The sequence below is a fragment of the Corapipo altera genome, unplaced genomic scaffold (genome assembly GCF_003945725.1).
Source record: "Corapipo altera isolate COAL_440 unplaced genomic scaffold, ASM394572v1 150, whole genome shotgun sequence".
In the NCBI taxonomy this organism is placed as follows: domain Eukaryota; kingdom Metazoa; phylum Chordata; class Aves; order Passeriformes; family Pipridae; genus Corapipo; species Corapipo altera.
In genome coordinates, this window is record NW_020884941.1 from 1,182,491 (window position 1) to 1,198,056 (window position 15,566).

Sequence of the window (15,566 nt, forward strand, 5' to 3'; positions counted from 1 at the left end):
GTGGATGGGGAGCAGGAACCCAAGGGCAGCCCCCACGTGCCCGGAGCTCAGTCCTGTGTCCCCACGCAGGTCGGTGACGGGGAAGGCAGAGCCGGCCATGCCCGGGAGGCTGTACGTGCATCCCGACTCCCCGGCTACCGGTGCCCACTGGATGAGGCAGCTGGTTTCCTTCCAGAAGCTCAAACTCACCAACAACCACCTCGATCCCTTCGGACACGTAAGTACCAGGAGCGGGAGAAGGGCTACCGGGGCCCCACGGTGTGTCCAGCACCCACGAGTGTCCCCCCAGCCCTGGCAGTGTCACCCACGCCCAAATCCGTGGTGTTGGTGGGGTGTTATTTCCTTCTCTGTCTGGGATGAACCCCGAAAATAGAAGCATAAACCTTAAACCCGGGTTATTTCACCACGCTGTGTGGGAATTGAGTACAGACCCCGTGGGCTGGAGCTCGCTAGTGGATCAAACTCGCCCGGCTTAATCGAGTATTTGCCTACCTGGTTTTAATCTCACGGGGAGTCTTGGATCGTTAAAAATCTGTTCGCTGCCTGTGGGAATTTGCCTAACAGGTATAATCAATCAGGCATAATTATTGGAGGGAATAGGACCTAAAACCATGAGGATACCTCGATTAAAAAAAAAAAAGAGAGAGAGAGAAAAAGGCAACAATAATTAAAGACAATAAAAAAAATTGAAGTCCCGCTAGAACTTCTTGGACATAAAAAGAACTTTGCAAGACTCGTGAGGCCGTGAAAGTTTGTGTGATTTCTGCAGCCAGGAACAGCCCTCCTTCGAAGGTCTCCAAAGACGCGAGTTCCTCTGAGCAAATATATGTGTGCGTGTATGAATAATATGTATATATATCTATAAAAAGAAATATATATATAATTGAGCGGGTATGCGAATCCAGATCCCACCATCCCTGTCCAAGAGCGTATTTTTCTCCAGTCTCGTTTCAACACTTGAGTTTCATTTTTTTCCAAGGTTTTTTATTTTTTTTTGTTTCCCTTTGCTTTTTAACGATAAATTTAGTGCTATTAAATCCTTGCCCACGTGGTCGCTAAGAAGTGAGCAGGGGGGCTGGGGAGAGCAGCCAGCCGAGCCCCCAGCCCACCCCAATGCTGAGCATCCTTTTCCAAGCGCTCCTTTGCACCTCCAGCTGGGGAGTTGTTTTCCCTTTCCTTTTCATAATTTTCATTTCGTTTTAATTTTGTTTTAATTTTACCTTGGGCTAGCGGCGAAGCGGTTTGCAAGAGGTGCTTTCCAGGGATCAGGATCTTCCCCAATTCCACCCGCTCCGGGAAGAGGGAGGGGAGCAGCTCAGCCAGGGGGGACCCATCCCACCCCTCGGGGTGCTTTTGGGGAGCAGTCCTAGAGAAGGGGGGGATCCGGCCCCGGCGGGACGAGGCCAGGCATCCCCGCTGGGAACAGGCGGCTGTGGGGAAAAAGTCCCTCTAAACAAACCGAAGACGCTGAGGGGACAATAAGGGACTTCAGAGGAGGAGCTGCGCCAGGAGCCTCTCAATTAGAGTCGCTGTAATGAAATTAAAAACCATTAGATCGTTCACCGTTGATGTCTACGACTTTCCTGGATGTCAAAGCAATTTGCTTAAACCCCCGGGACGGGGGAGGCGGCGGCGGGACGCGCTGCGTCTCGCTGTCGCCAGGGTCCGGCAGTCATTATCGTGACCGAGCGGCCCCCCGTCGCCGCTCCCCCCCTCCTCGGTCCCCCCATTTTCCCCCGAGATTAACCCGGTACCGAGCAGGGACCGCTTTTTATCTTGAACACAGCGCGTCATCCCTCCCCACCTCCGCCACCCTCCTCTTCCTCGCATCCTCTGCGGGTCGCTGATGGGGCGAGAGGGGGATGCGTCCCTAAATCTCTCCAGTCCTCCTCTTCCCTCGCTCTTTCTGGACTCTTTGCCCCGCTGGGGTGTGTGGGGGTTGTGATGTCCCGTGGTGGTGAGCTGGGAGGTTTGGGGGGCTGTGAAGGGACTGGAAAGGCGAAAAGTCTCCCCCGGCCCTCCAGCAACAGGTTCAGGATGTCGAAAAGTGTTGGGGGAGCAGCTCCGGACCCCTCGGGGGCGTGGGGGGAAAGAGCAGCGCAGCCCAAAGCTGGGGTTGGGAGTGCTGGGTGAGGAGCCACCTTTCATAGCATCACCCGGCCCTGACGGGCTCCTTGAGCGAGGGGGTTTGTGCACAGGTATGTCCCCCTACCCCAGCAACTAAATCAGCCCTCCTCAATGAAGAAGGTGAGGATTTTTGGGAAGGAGATCCCCCTTCTCCACTTCTTCCCCTGCCCCGGTCAGCTGTGGTTGCGCCGGTCTGTCCCAGCTCCATTCCCACGGGATGTTCTCTCCTTCTCCCTTTGCCCAGATCATCCTGAACTCCATGCACAAATACCAGCCCCGGCTTCACATCGTGAAAGCGGACGAGAACAACGGCTTCGGCTCCAAGAACACCGCCTTCTGCACCCACGTCTTCCCGGAGACCGCCTTCATCGCCGTCACCTCCTACCAAAACCACAAGGTGAGGGGCTGGGCCGGACCCCGCCCGGCAAACCGCGTCCTGCTCCTTCCCTCTTCCCGCTGCTCTTCCTGAGGGCCTCGGCTCCCCTTCCCGCCCCCCTTCTCCTTGCATCCCTTCTTCTTTCCCCTTTTCCTTGTCCCTTTCTCCCTCTCCTTTTTCTTTCCTCCTCTCTCTTCCTTCTTTCCCCTCTTCTCATTTTTCTTACCTCCTTTCCCTCACCCCTTCTCCTTTTCTCTTTCCCCTTCTTTTCTTTGTCCTCTACTCCATTCTTTCTCCCCCCCTTGTCCTTTCTTTCTCCCCCCTTGTCCTTTCTTCCCCCCCCCTTTTCCTTTCTCCCCCCTTCCCTTTTTTTTTCCCCCCTTGTCCTTTCTTTTCCCCCCCTTTTCTTTTTTCTCCTCCCTTATCCTTTCTTTCTCCCCCCCTTGTCCTTTCTTCGCTCCCCTTCTTTTTTTCCCCTTCTCCTTTCTTTTTTCCCCTTTCTTTTTCCATCCTCTCCATTCTCTTTCCCCTCTTCCCTCTCTTCACACTCCCATCCCCTCTGTTTTTCCTGGCCACACAAAGCATCCAAAATCGGGGCTCGGGGCGAGCCGAGGGGCTCGCTGAGCTCAACAGGATGGTTTGCTCAGACGGAGACGACCAACCGAGGAAGTTGCCTTTATCTTTCCCCCCCTCCCCGTGGGTCAAAGGCTCCTAATCTGGAAGAGGGAGCCCGGCGCTCCCCTCCGCGGCCGGGGGCTGATAACCCCGCGGGGAGGGCGCGGGGGGCTGCGGGCTTGGCTGCCGGGAGGCCCGGGAAGGAAAGGGAGGCTCTGCCTGAGATCAGCTCCCCGCCTGCCCAGGCAAACAAAGCACGAAAATAATGGCAGAGCTTTGTCTTCCGGTGGAATAGAAAAGGGTTGGACTGAATAAGGGTTTTCTCGGGGTGCTGCCGCTGGGGGGGATGAACTCATTCCCCCTTTCTCCTTCCCTGCTTGGCTTTGGGCTTCCTCACCCAGCGAGGAAGGAGAAGGCTGGAGCAGTTCTCCACCACTGTGGTAGTTATCCATAGATATATAAGGGGTATCTTTCCCCAACTGCCTCTCACCACTGCCCACAGACACTCTCTTGGGCAGAGCCCCACAAAAAGTCAATTTTCCTTCAGCAAAAAAACCCCAATTCCTCGCTTAATCACTGAGAAAGCGCTTACTCCAAGCTTTTAGTTGTGCTCAGGGGCAGGTAGGATGGCTCCTTGTACTAGATAGAGAGAAATAATTGTTTTGCAAATGAAGACAAGTCATTTAGCACCCCGGATAAATCCCGGGATGCTTTCCTGGAGATGTAAAGTAGGAAACTCCTAAACCTGCATGAAACAATTGGGTTTCCTCCATCCATCAGTTGGCGGGAGAGATGCAGGGAGTGGAGCTGGGCTGGAGAAGAAAGAGTGTTTCACCGTAACTAGGGAGAAAAGAAAATACTTCCCTGCCCTTTAAAATAGGAGCTGTTGGCACAGCCAGGACAAGCAAACTGAATCCAAGTTGAGTCCTCGCCAAATTATGCCTTAAATTATAACTCCGCTGTGGATGCTATAAAATCAAGTTTAACTTCTGCTTGATGGATTTGGAGAAAGAATATAATATTAATAGAACTGGGAGTTAATAAAACAGGACACACTGCCTGCTTTAAAGGCTTTTCCCAACGAGAAAACAGACCTGAATTTAACTGCTTTGCTTTGAAGAAAAATAGGACTGTTTTATAGGAAAAGAAATTGTCATGCAAATAAAACAAAAGCAAAGCAGAAACATGTAAGTACAGTAGTTTGGGAAAACTGCCATATTAGGAGGAGCAGGAATATTTGATTGTAAATCAGCAACATCTGTTTGATAAGAAATGACATCTGTGTATCTGTCTCTGTCAAAACATAGGCACTGACAAAGGCAGGAATCCCTACAGACACACACACTCCCATCCCAGCAGACACATCACCCACACGCAGACACCACGACAGATTTTACACACCCCCTACACATCTGACATACTCTTACATCCCTCTTCCCTCCCCGACACGCACATTCCTCCTCTTGCTGCGCTGGATCGTTGGGGGAACAAAGAAAGAGCCGTGGCCGTAGCCCCAAGATAAAGACCCAAGTGAGAAAGATAGAGCCATAAAAATAAACCAGGGAATGATCTACCCGAAATGGCATCTCCCTCCAGGGAAGGGAATGAGATTTGGAACCTGCCCCAGTGCAGATGGAGAGTGATACTGGGGCTGCTGCAGATGCTGCTTTGCTCAAGGAGTAACATCCTCCAGCTGAGCTGGGTGGCAAAAAACCCTGGCAGAAACCCGAGTTCAGCTCTCCCAGCTGAGATGTTGCTTGGCAAACCGTATTTTCGTGTTGCATTTTCATGACTGCATTTCTCGCTGCCATAAATTACCGCGGTACCACCAGTCCATGGCTGCTGCTTGGAGGTCCCCAGGGAGGCCCTGCCTGTCCCTTTTCCTGCCTGTTTTTTTCCTATTTACAGTCATTTCTCTCTCGCTCCCACCCATCACCTGCAGAGCATCCTTTGTGCAAACTTTCCCATCCACCCAAACGTTCAGTTTGTAGATCCCGACGCGTTTTACACGTAATTTTTATACACCCGTGCATTTCACACACACACATATACACAATGTGTTTTAGGTTTCAAGAGCTGTGCTAAGGTTGAATTCTATTACAGTATTAATTGTGTGACTCGCCCACAAATGCATTTGAGTCTGTGCTTACACAGCTCAAAGAAATACTTGCCTGATTCCAGATCGGTCAATTTATTTCAATAGCACAGCTGCAATCCCAGTGTAGGGCTTGTGCTTATTTCCCCTGATATTTTAGACAGCCTGAAAAGATATTTAAGCACCCTGGGATCTCCCTCTCCCCAGCCTTACTCCCCAAAAAGAGGCTTAAGCTACGAAGAGGGTTTTGGTAAAGTTTTCAGTGCTGTTGTCAGCAGCTCTGTTGACCACCTCCCCCATCTCTGCAACCCTGAAAAACACCCCAGAAATACCGAGGTGTTAAAATAGGTCACATGCACATTTCATTTCCTTGCCATTCACACAATGGGTGCTTGCAATCAGGTTGATTCCCAAATATTAAGTTCCCCTGCAGTTAAGTACCATTTTGCTGTAGCTTAAATCATTGTGTTACTAGCTCGTATTTATTAGGTACTAGCTCTCTGCTTAGGACCAGGAAATGAACCCTAATAGACAGAAATAATGAAGGTTCTGCCCTCATGAGGGTTCTTTCAAAAGCAAGAATTCACAACAATTATTCTCATTAATTTTTACAACCTACTTTCCCCGTTAGCTGGACTTGGGCTTTATATTGGTGTCCCCCCCTCTGGATATCCGGTTTTATGCTGATTTTTTTTTTCCTCCGAAGCTATTTAACATTCTTGGTAGCCAGAATTGTTTTAAGGAATTGTTAGCCCCTGCTGGGGTGCTGCAGGCACCCAGAAATGCAGCAGAGCAAAGCAGAGGACCAGGGAAGGGAATGGCTGAAGGCTAACGGGATGCACTCCTAGGCAGCTGGTGGGCTCTCTGAATATACAGGTTCAACCTGCCCCTAGAAAGACCCTGTGCTAAATTGGTGCTGGTAAGTTGGCCAAATCAACCTCTGCTCTATCCTGCTCAACTCTAGAGCTGCGTGTGCTGCTCATCCTCTGAGCACCGTGGCCTCTTGTTGCTCTCTCGAGGCATCTTGTAGGGCTGGGTGGGTGTAGCTGCTGCAGGAGGTGGGCAGGTCCTTGGGCTTGGGGTGTTTTCTTCTGAGAGCTCAGTTCTCCTTGTCTTTGGTTGCAGGTGGCCACCTCCATCACTTCAGCAGAGGCCACCAGTGTGGTGGCCTGGCTGGCATTCCAGGGAGTTCCTCTGTGCAGGAACTCTGGGCAGCTCTCCCTGCCAGCCTGAGGTCATTGACCCCATGTCTTCCCACCTCCATGGGTAGAAGGGGCAGCCCCTGTCCTTACTCAGGGCTCTTCTCAGAAGGGGGATCTCCCAGGAGAGAGATGGGGCTCCCCGGGGTTAAGCGAGGTGAGACCACATGTCTCCTCCTCATTGCCAGAGCCAGTGGCTTCTGTGCAGCCCTTGGTCACTCCAGGATGACAGTGAGCTGCTTATGTCTCACTGACCCTCACCAGGGCTCCTCACATCTCTGCTCCCAAATGCTTAATCCCATTCCAGGCCTTGGCAGCAGAGTGCTTCCTTCGAGAGGTCTTGTGTCCTTCCCCCCTTCCCAACCTGTGCCTGAACCAGTCTTCTCTCCCTTTGCCCCTCTGTCCTCAGCCTTGTTCCTGCCTCCCTGCCTCCTTTTGTTTCTCAATCCAGCCCTCCTCAAGCTCAGAAAAGACACTTTCTCTCTCTCCAGCATCACTCCTGCCTGCTGACCCACCTCCTTCCCCCAAAACACTGTGCAAGGTCTGTCTCTTCTCATCCTTCGTTCTTGTCTCCCAGTTCAGCCAACAGCCTCCTCAAAGAGCCCTTCTGTCTCACACCACTACCTCTGACCAGCCACTGCCTCTCCCATTTCCTTCACTGGCTTTGGGTTCAGCATCTTCTCCCCCCTGCCAGCAACCCCCCTTCCTCTGGCCTTTACCTCGGGCTCCAAGTCCCAGCTGCCCATCCAGCTCCTGTTTGGCCCAGCCAGATGTCCAGAGTCTCAGCAGGCACCTTGTCTTCATCTCTTTCTTTCCTTCCCACTTCCCTGGCTTGGCTTCCTGCTCCACACTGACTTGGTTTCCACCTGGGCTACATGAAACTGCAAAAGAAAAAGGCTCTGTGCTTTCCAGCCCCAAGCCCAACCTCCCATGGTTCACAGCACAGAGAGATGCAGGGGTGGCAGGGGTGGTCCTGGCCCCTCTATGTCACGTTGAGCAGGACCATGGTCACCTGCAGGGCAGGAACAACACATTTCCCCACAGTGTGGGGAGGTCCATGTTTGTTCTTCCCAAAGGTAACCACCTCGACCTCTTCAGCACTCAATGGGGTGACCTGAATGGTGATTTTTTTTTTTCACCATTCAGACTTTTAAGTTCTCCAAGTGGGGCAGTTGTTGACAAAAAGAGGTCAGAAACTAAGGATCTCCATCCCTTGCAGAACATGAAGTCCCTGTTCCAGAAAGGCAGCTCAGAAACTAAGGATCTCCATCCCTTGCAGAACATGAAGTCCCTTTTCCAGAATGCCCAACAGTTTAGGACAGTTTTGGAAGAGCCCAAAGAGGTCAGGGTAGTGTGCTTTCCCTTAGCTGAAGTGTTAAAAAAAAACACTGATAGTAAGATAAGTAAACAAAATAGAGCCCAGAGCGTTTTCCTGGTGTGGAACACATCACCCCTAACAAAGTTTTAACTTTGCCCTAACTTCTAAAACTAACAGCAATTGAGAAAGATCTTACTATGGCAAGTTCTTGACAAGAAAACCCCAATACTCAGTGGTAGTTTTGATCCTGCCCATAATGATATTCATGAGCCCTTAGGCACAAATACCCATATAAATACATGTCCATAAAAAACAATTTAAAAAAGTGTTTTTCCTTGATCTGAGAAGATTCAAAGCTAAATTTGATCGTACTGGGAACTGTCACCTCCTGTTCAAGTGAAGGTGAACCCAAAGGGTCAGACAACCCCAAAAAAGTGTAACTCTGGGAGGCTTCACCCTGGAAAGCTCTTGTCTCAAAGGGTCTGTGGCAGCTTCAGAAATCAGTGGTCAGAGCAGACTTTGCCATCGGTTTCTCTCAGCGACAAAACCAAAACCCTACAGTTTTATTGAATCTGTGCTGTATAACTTAGCCCTGGGCACTCTGTCTTAATGACCTTGCAAGAAGTTGTTTTGTTTTTTTAAATTTTTTATTAATTTTTCATGATCTAATTGTCATTTGACTTCCTGACAGCTTTTCTTCCCTCTCTCCGTGAGTTACAGTCAATTAAACTGAGTTTTGCTACGGCAAAGTTGATCCAGAAGAAGGTTATTTCCACCCGTGGGTTTGCTTTTCCACCTCTGAAATAGTTTGTAAGTCAGGCAAAAACTGGCCAAACAAAATATCTTCCACAGGTTGTTTTCTAAAGCAGGGATTCACTGACTTTTTCTCTGTTTTCTAATTTGTTGTGTATGGTTCTGTTAAATCTGGCTTTGCACTAGGGCTGGTGCCATGAGCTACCATCTCTGTTCTGAGAGCTCTAATCTATCTAAGTACTCCAAAGATCTGAGAATTAATTCAAAACCTTCTGTAATCCCTGGTTTCTAGATGTCCTCAATCCAGCACATCCCCAATTTGAAGGAGGTTGAAGGCCATGATTTCACTTGGGGCTTTCTGCCACCGACACGTGTGTTAATACCTTTACTTGTGTGTTAATACTTTTGCTTGTGTGTTCCTGATGCAGGTTAGGAGACTTCTCTAGTCATAAAACAACATATTTGCAAGTTCCAGAGCTAATTTAATATTTTGTCTGATGTTTCATGGGTGATTAAAAGCTCGATTAATCAAACAGGGCATTCATCTGAGGCCCTTAAATTAGGGGCCAGGGCACTGATGGCTCCTTCTCCGGTGAACAGAGAGCACTGGGGACCTGTGAAGGCAGTGCTACCCACCTCAGAGCCCCAGTGCCCTCTGGCAGTCCCCATCTCCCTCCACTGATTCCAGCTGGGAGACGAGGTTCCTGGTGCAGGCGCCTTGGTTAAAATGCCTTCGGTCAGGTTGGGATGAATCCGGCCCTTTGTACGTTCGTGTGCCGGTGCCAACGCTGTAAATCCTCGCTCACTGAAGGGCTTCACTTATGCAGGCAAATATTGCCCGTTGGGGTCAGCAGGGGAGGACAACTTGTACATTTACTGTGCTTCAGGAACATTCAAAACGTTGAATAATGCCCATTATTCCTTATAGAAGAGTCACCACCTCACCAGTGGAAACCGATAGGCCGTTTCTTTGCAAAATATACAGCTGGTTGTGTAATTAGTCAGGGCTTTTAATTACAAAATGTGCCTTTATTTTATTGCTGGAGAATGCCTCAAAGGGCCAAAGAGATTGTTTGTTTACCCTTCTCTTTGAAATCTTAAATGCGTGACGGAAAAAAAAGCCCAAAGGCCCTGTTTATGTGCTAAATATGGTCCCAAATTAATGGGAATGCCCTGGGGACAAGCACAGGGGAGATAGGGTCTTCGTGACAGATTTGGGGCTGAATTAGGCAAAAATGGCAAATAAACAACCGGCCTTTGGAAAAAAATATGCCAAAAGACAAGAAAAGAGCAAAGTAATCTGGTGGTGCAGACACCTGGCGGGGTTTGCTATTGACAGCAGCTGAGCCAGATTTTCCTCTTTGAATTTTGGCAAAGAGGTGGGCCCGGTTGTTTGTGCTTGAGTTGGTGAACATGAACCTCTCTCTGTTCCCCCGCCATCAGTCTCGAGCTCTTTCCTTCCCGTTGGCCAACTTTCAACAGGAAGGAAGGGACGGTGTTTCCATAAAACGCGGAGAGGGAGGGATGTTCCTCCAGTGGCAAACACAGGGTTGTCTCTCCTCCTGGGCAAGTGGCTCTCCTGACTCCTGGCTGAGGGCTCAGACTGCCAGGCAGTGATGGAGAAAGACAAGAAGGGGAACTGTTGCCTCTTCTGTCTCTGTGTTAGGGCGTTGCAGCAACATCACCCCTGATCCAGACTCGGTCCCGCTCGGCAATGCCACCAAAGCATTGGTGTCAAATTTGGGATGGCAGAGTGGGTTTGTACAAGATCCGCAGGGAATTTTGGGGTGGTGCTGGTCCACAATTAATATTTGCTTAAATGACAACCCCTGGCTGGAAAAATCCTGCTCACCTAAGCCATCAGAGGTGTGTGAAGAAGGGGATTGCACCTCTTTGAGTGTCACAGTTCCCTTGGCTAAGGGTACATTCTGTACAGCAGCTGCTTTAAATGTTTAACTTTGATGTTGTAAAGTTGAGTCTGAGGGGGATTGATCCCAGCAAATTTTAGAAGCTGAAGACAGCCAACAAAGTGAGCGAACTCATCCTTCTTAATTCCTTCTGGAATTAATGGGGAGACAAATAATCCTCCAGGGCTTGATTGTCACAGGTGAAGTTGCCCTCCAAGTGCTTTAGGTAGTTAGTGCATGCAGTGCTTTTAGGTGTGGGGCTGACTGGGGCAGGAGGTCAGATGCAGAGCACCTGGAGCACATTTAGCTGGTCTGAAATACAGAAAGAGGGAGCTTCGGTGGTCTGAGAGGATGCAGGGTCTGAGAGCTGAGGTTTTGTTCATGGCTGCACATTGATGAAAAAATGCTTGTTGGTGTCAGTGGGATTTGCTCAGACAATATGACTCCCACCCCTGGTCCTCTAGTCGGTGCAGCTCTTTGTGTCTTGACACCAAAAAGGAAGCAAGAACTCTAAGAAAGCAGATTTCCTCCAGACAGAAATTTGTGTGTGTGTGTGTTTGCAGTCCCACGTGTTAGTTATGGGACATGCCTGGGAGGAGTGAGAGGTTGTTGACAGGAGATATTTCTCCAGTGGAGTGATCTAGAGGAAGGTCCATCTGCAGTGGTCGGTGCCTGAGCTGAAGGATGACTCGAGTTCCTGAAAGCTGTGTTTTCCCTCCCATCCCTACCGGGATTGAGTTTAATAAGCAATATCCCCTCTCTCCCAGGCCATGCCTTGGACTTGCGATGAACCCGTTGCGTTTCCTCCCTTTCAGATCACCCAGCTCAAGATTGAGAACAACCCCTTCGCCAAAGGCTTCCGCGGCAGCGACGACATGGAGCTCCACAGGATGTCCAGGATGCAGAGGTAACACCTGTCTCCATCGTGGGGACCCTCTCAGGACTGTGAGAACCACCTGGGCTTGGCTTTGCGTGTCACTTTGTAGCTCGGGATAGGCCAGGATAGAGTGGCAGTCCCTTCCCTGGGGTCTGCATTTTACATTGAGTTGTTGAAATACCACCAGGACGTGGGGCCGAAATTCAGGACCTCCCTCCTTCCCTCTCCGAGGTGAATGCCTTTGCTGCTGGGTTGCAGGGACCTTGTATTTCTTTGTGAGATGTCCCCATCCAGAACAACCTCTAGCTTTGTGCTCAACAAACGTCTCTGTGGCTGCAGATGGGCTTAGACCTGTTTAAAGCAACCAGAGACTTGGAGCAGCTCAGAGAAGCTGTGGCCATCAGGCTGCCGTGGAAGAGTTGGTTTTTTTCCCCAGGTGACAGAGCTTTAAAGACAAAGCTCACAGCCTTGTTTCAGGAGTATGTTTGGTGAGGATGCTCCACATGCTTCTGGAGATCTTGCTGCAGAGCCCTGTGTTGTGTTGTCGCTGCCTTATGAGGCTCTTTGGCAGGAGGGGAGTGTTTGCCCGGTCGGTTCTGGATGTGCAGAGCGGGAGTGCAGATGTGGTGGTTTCAGGCTGAAGGAAGAAAGTGTTGGAAAACGTCAGGATCTCCAGGGCCAGGTGGCTGAGGAGACCTTTGCGAATCTCAGTTTTGGATGTAAGCACTTTAGCCTGAAAATCAAACCTAAATCTTGTTTAAAAATCCTGTTTAAAGTCTTTTTCTAAATGTCAGGTCCTACCGGTAATTAACTCCGTGCCTTTCACTTCACTTTGAACTTTGTCCATGTGTCAAGCTGCTTCCTGGTGCAAATGTTTTGCAGGAACAGTGCCATAGCCATGATTACACCTAGGACAGATGGAGATGCTCAACATAGCATTTTCCATCCAGGAGGGGAGGAGTGACTCCAATCCCTTATTCTCTGGCAGCGCTGGCTCTTGGTGCAGGGCTGTAGGGACCTGCCCTGTGACCTTCTGATGGGAGGGTTCTTCCCACTGCCCTGCCAGGACCAGCTGTAGGTGGTCACCACAGGCTGGAATGCAGATGTCAGAGTCTCTCCTGGTTGCTGCAGTTGATGACCTGAGCATGGCTCTGCCCAGCCAGGAAAATCGTGCTGTCAGGCAGCAAATAATTCCTGCAATCCCACAAACACGCCCAGAACCCTCCTCAAATGTACTCCTGTGTACAAACATTTTCAGGCTCAGCCCCAGAAAAGCCAATATATAACGCATAAAAAAAGGCATCTATAACTCTTAATCTTCTCAATCTAAATCATCTCTGAGGTCTCCTGAATGTGCCCTGTGTTCCCTGCCTGCCCTTTCCAAGGACAAGCACAGATCCTGGCACCATGTGTCAATATTTATTTATTTATGGGCGCTCTACCACTTGAAATAGCTCCCCCCCCACCCTGTGCCAGCCTCCCAGCCCCTGCTGGAACTCGAGTAACGAAGTTTCCCCCCCCTCCCCTCAGTTTTTTTTTTTGCTGCTAAACCACCCTTTCATTACGGTCGATGGAAAGATTTGAAGGTTCACATTCACGGCGGGGGTTTTTCGGAGGAGGCAGAACAGGGAGGACTCTTAGGAAAGGCCCTGTGCCATGTGAAGAGCGTGGCATCAAGCCACGCTGAGCCTGTGCTAAAAATTGCTTGGCATTTTTACACAGGCCTGCGGTCGTAGTCGGTGATCCCAGCGAACAGAAACGCTCGGAATATATAAATATTCCCCCCTCAGGCCTGGCAGGGTTGAAAGGGTTAAAATCCACAGCCTTGGCTTTACAGGATAATTTCTGATGTTCACTTCCTTCATAACTTATCCTCTGTCCCCGATAGCATAGAAATGCTGTGTGCTTTTACAAAGATGTCATTTTTTTTTTTTTTAAGGGAGGGCAGGATAAGATTATTATAGGGAAATAAAGACCCATTCAAGGTTGGAAATATGCGCCCACCTTTGTGGTTTTTTGTGTGTATGTATGAATATATGCAAAATTATATATAAAATATAGGAAAACATATATAAAATAAGTTATACATAAAAACAAATTGTACATATAAAAAATAGATTGTGTCTATAAGATAAAGAACCATTCAGGATTGAGTATGCTAGAGAACTATGGCCTGCCTTTTGTGGGTTTATATAGGTTTAACATATAAATTCATATTAAAATGTAATTAAAGGTATATAAAATATACTTTAATATATCAATGTATGTATATGAAGTCGTTTCCCAGTGATGGACCCACTCCCCAACTGGCAGGTATAAGTAAGTCTATCTTGATTTTAGGGGACTGATGTCTATTTATGCCCCTGGAGAATATGATAAGATGTATTTTTAGTGCTATTCCTTCATTATGAAAAAAGTACCTGGAAAACCCACACATTTATAAGAGTGCACTGCTTTTTGCATCAGAAACTGGTGACCTGACATTCATCAGGTCACTGATCATCTCATTAAGGGGTACAGCCATGGAGGGAAGGAGTTTTTCATGCCGAGGAAAACTTCAGCACCTCTGTGTTTTCTCTATTTAAATCTCAAATGCTTCTTAATTTCCTGCAGACTTTCCTTTGAGAGCTCACTCTATGTGTAGCAGGGTGGTTGAGGAGTTCTCTGTCTGCCCATCTCACCTGCAGAGCCCAAATGATTGGCTTAGAGCACTTCCCTGCCTTTGAATAGCTAAAATTACCCGAGATGAAGCCCTTCCTAACAGAAAGAACCACCATCCAACCAGCCCTGGTGGTCTCCTTGCCCCTTTGGCTGTCAGAGGATGGGAGGGAGACCAGTTTCTTGGGTTCAGGATGATTTCAGTCACCTCAGAGCAGACCTTGCAGTGGGAAGAAGTGAAGTAGGTGTAGGTGCTGGTGGAGACTTGGCAGGATGATTCATCCACTGAACACCTACCCTTAGCAAAAGGCAGGGACTGAGAAGAAAGAAGACAAAGCAGGGAAGAAAGACAACTTCCAGTGCCAAGGGTGAGCTCAGAGTGAGGTCTTGGGGCTCTCCCTCCATCTCTGTTTGCCTCCATGTGCTCTGGCCAAGCAAAAGCAACGTGTTTGTCCCGGGGATGTCTGGGAACAGGAGCTTTGCAGGGTGGATGGAGATGTCCTTGAGTCCCTCCCTCTCCATGGCTTTCTCCTTTCCAAGGCCTCCCCATGTTGGTTTTTCTCCTGTTTCCCAGGAAAAAAAAAGTTAGTAAGTCTGTCCAGGTAGCAAACTTCATTCAGCAGTGATGCTGAGCCTTTCAGCAGCAGATGGTTTCATTCAAAAAGAATGGCCATGAATCCAGAGAGATCCAAATTCCAGTGAACACAGACTTCTGATGCATGTTCATTTTGCCCCCACTGCCTTTCTTTCCTGAGGAATGCAGGGTTCCTTTATCAGCTTCTTTGGTGGGATGGGTGTTCTGGGAGAACAGGCTTTTCCCAGTTTTCCACTTTCTGAGCGTGAGATCGAGCTTGTTATTTCTTTGATTAGTGAAAAATACCCAAAAGTATTAAAAAGAAAGGAAATCACACCAGAGGAAAATGCACAGAGGGATGTGAGTTGTACTACATCTGTACCCTGTGGTCATACTGGAGTTGAAAAACCATAAATCAAGTAAAAATGATGCAGTTGTGATGCTGGGAATTCCAGGTAAAGTATTCCTTTCGGATCTCTTACCCCTGTGTGCTGTAAAAATCTCTTTTGCCTCCACTTAGAGCTTCTCCCTGTGCCAAGGGGGATTTGGTGTGGAGTGCAAGAGCAAAGCATGTGGCAGAAACCCACAGAGGGTGAAGTTTATGCAGAGAGATGAGATCTGCATTGCAGATGCCAGTGTAGGGCTTTGCCCTGAAAATCCTCCATACATTGAGAATCAGTGGAGCTGTACTAACAAACCACAGATTTGGGTGATTTGGTGATTTGGGGGGTTGCATGCAAGTCACAGCTTTTGTTATTATTATTTTTTTCAGTGTGTGACTGCCAAAGGACGGCAGGGGAGTAGAGCTTGTGGGTCTGGGGTTGGAGCACTGTGAGGGCAATTCTGATAAACCCTGTAACCAATTTTTGCTGGTCATCTGCAACTCTCATTGTCTTTGGTGGTTGTTATGGGTGCTGAAGAGTTTCTGGAGGTCTGAGGCCCTGGTTACTGTTCACTCAAATTAATGCAATTTAGTCCTTGAAGCTTCTTATTGGGAAAGCTTCTGACAGTAACAATGATTCCATGAAACGATGGCTCTTGGATCCCTCGTTGGGTCCTTTCAAAGT

At 48.9% G+C, this 15,566-nt stretch overlaps 1 protein-coding gene across 1 annotated transcript in view; it reads left to right on the forward strand.

Moving 5' to 3' along the window:
* TBX5 (T-box 5) overlaps window positions 1–15,566 on the forward strand; it is a 39,960-nt gene that overhangs the window by 7,763 nt on the left and 16,631 nt on the right. Inside the window, exons 5-7 of the mRNA XM_027661621.1 lie at window positions 70–217; window positions 2,372–2,524; window positions 11,206–11,297. Coding sequence (XP_027517422.1) covers window positions 70–217; window positions 2,372–2,524; window positions 11,206–11,297 — 393 coding nt within the window. The remainder of the gene's footprint in view (window positions 1–69; window positions 218–2,371; window positions 2,525–11,205; window positions 11,298–15,566) is intronic.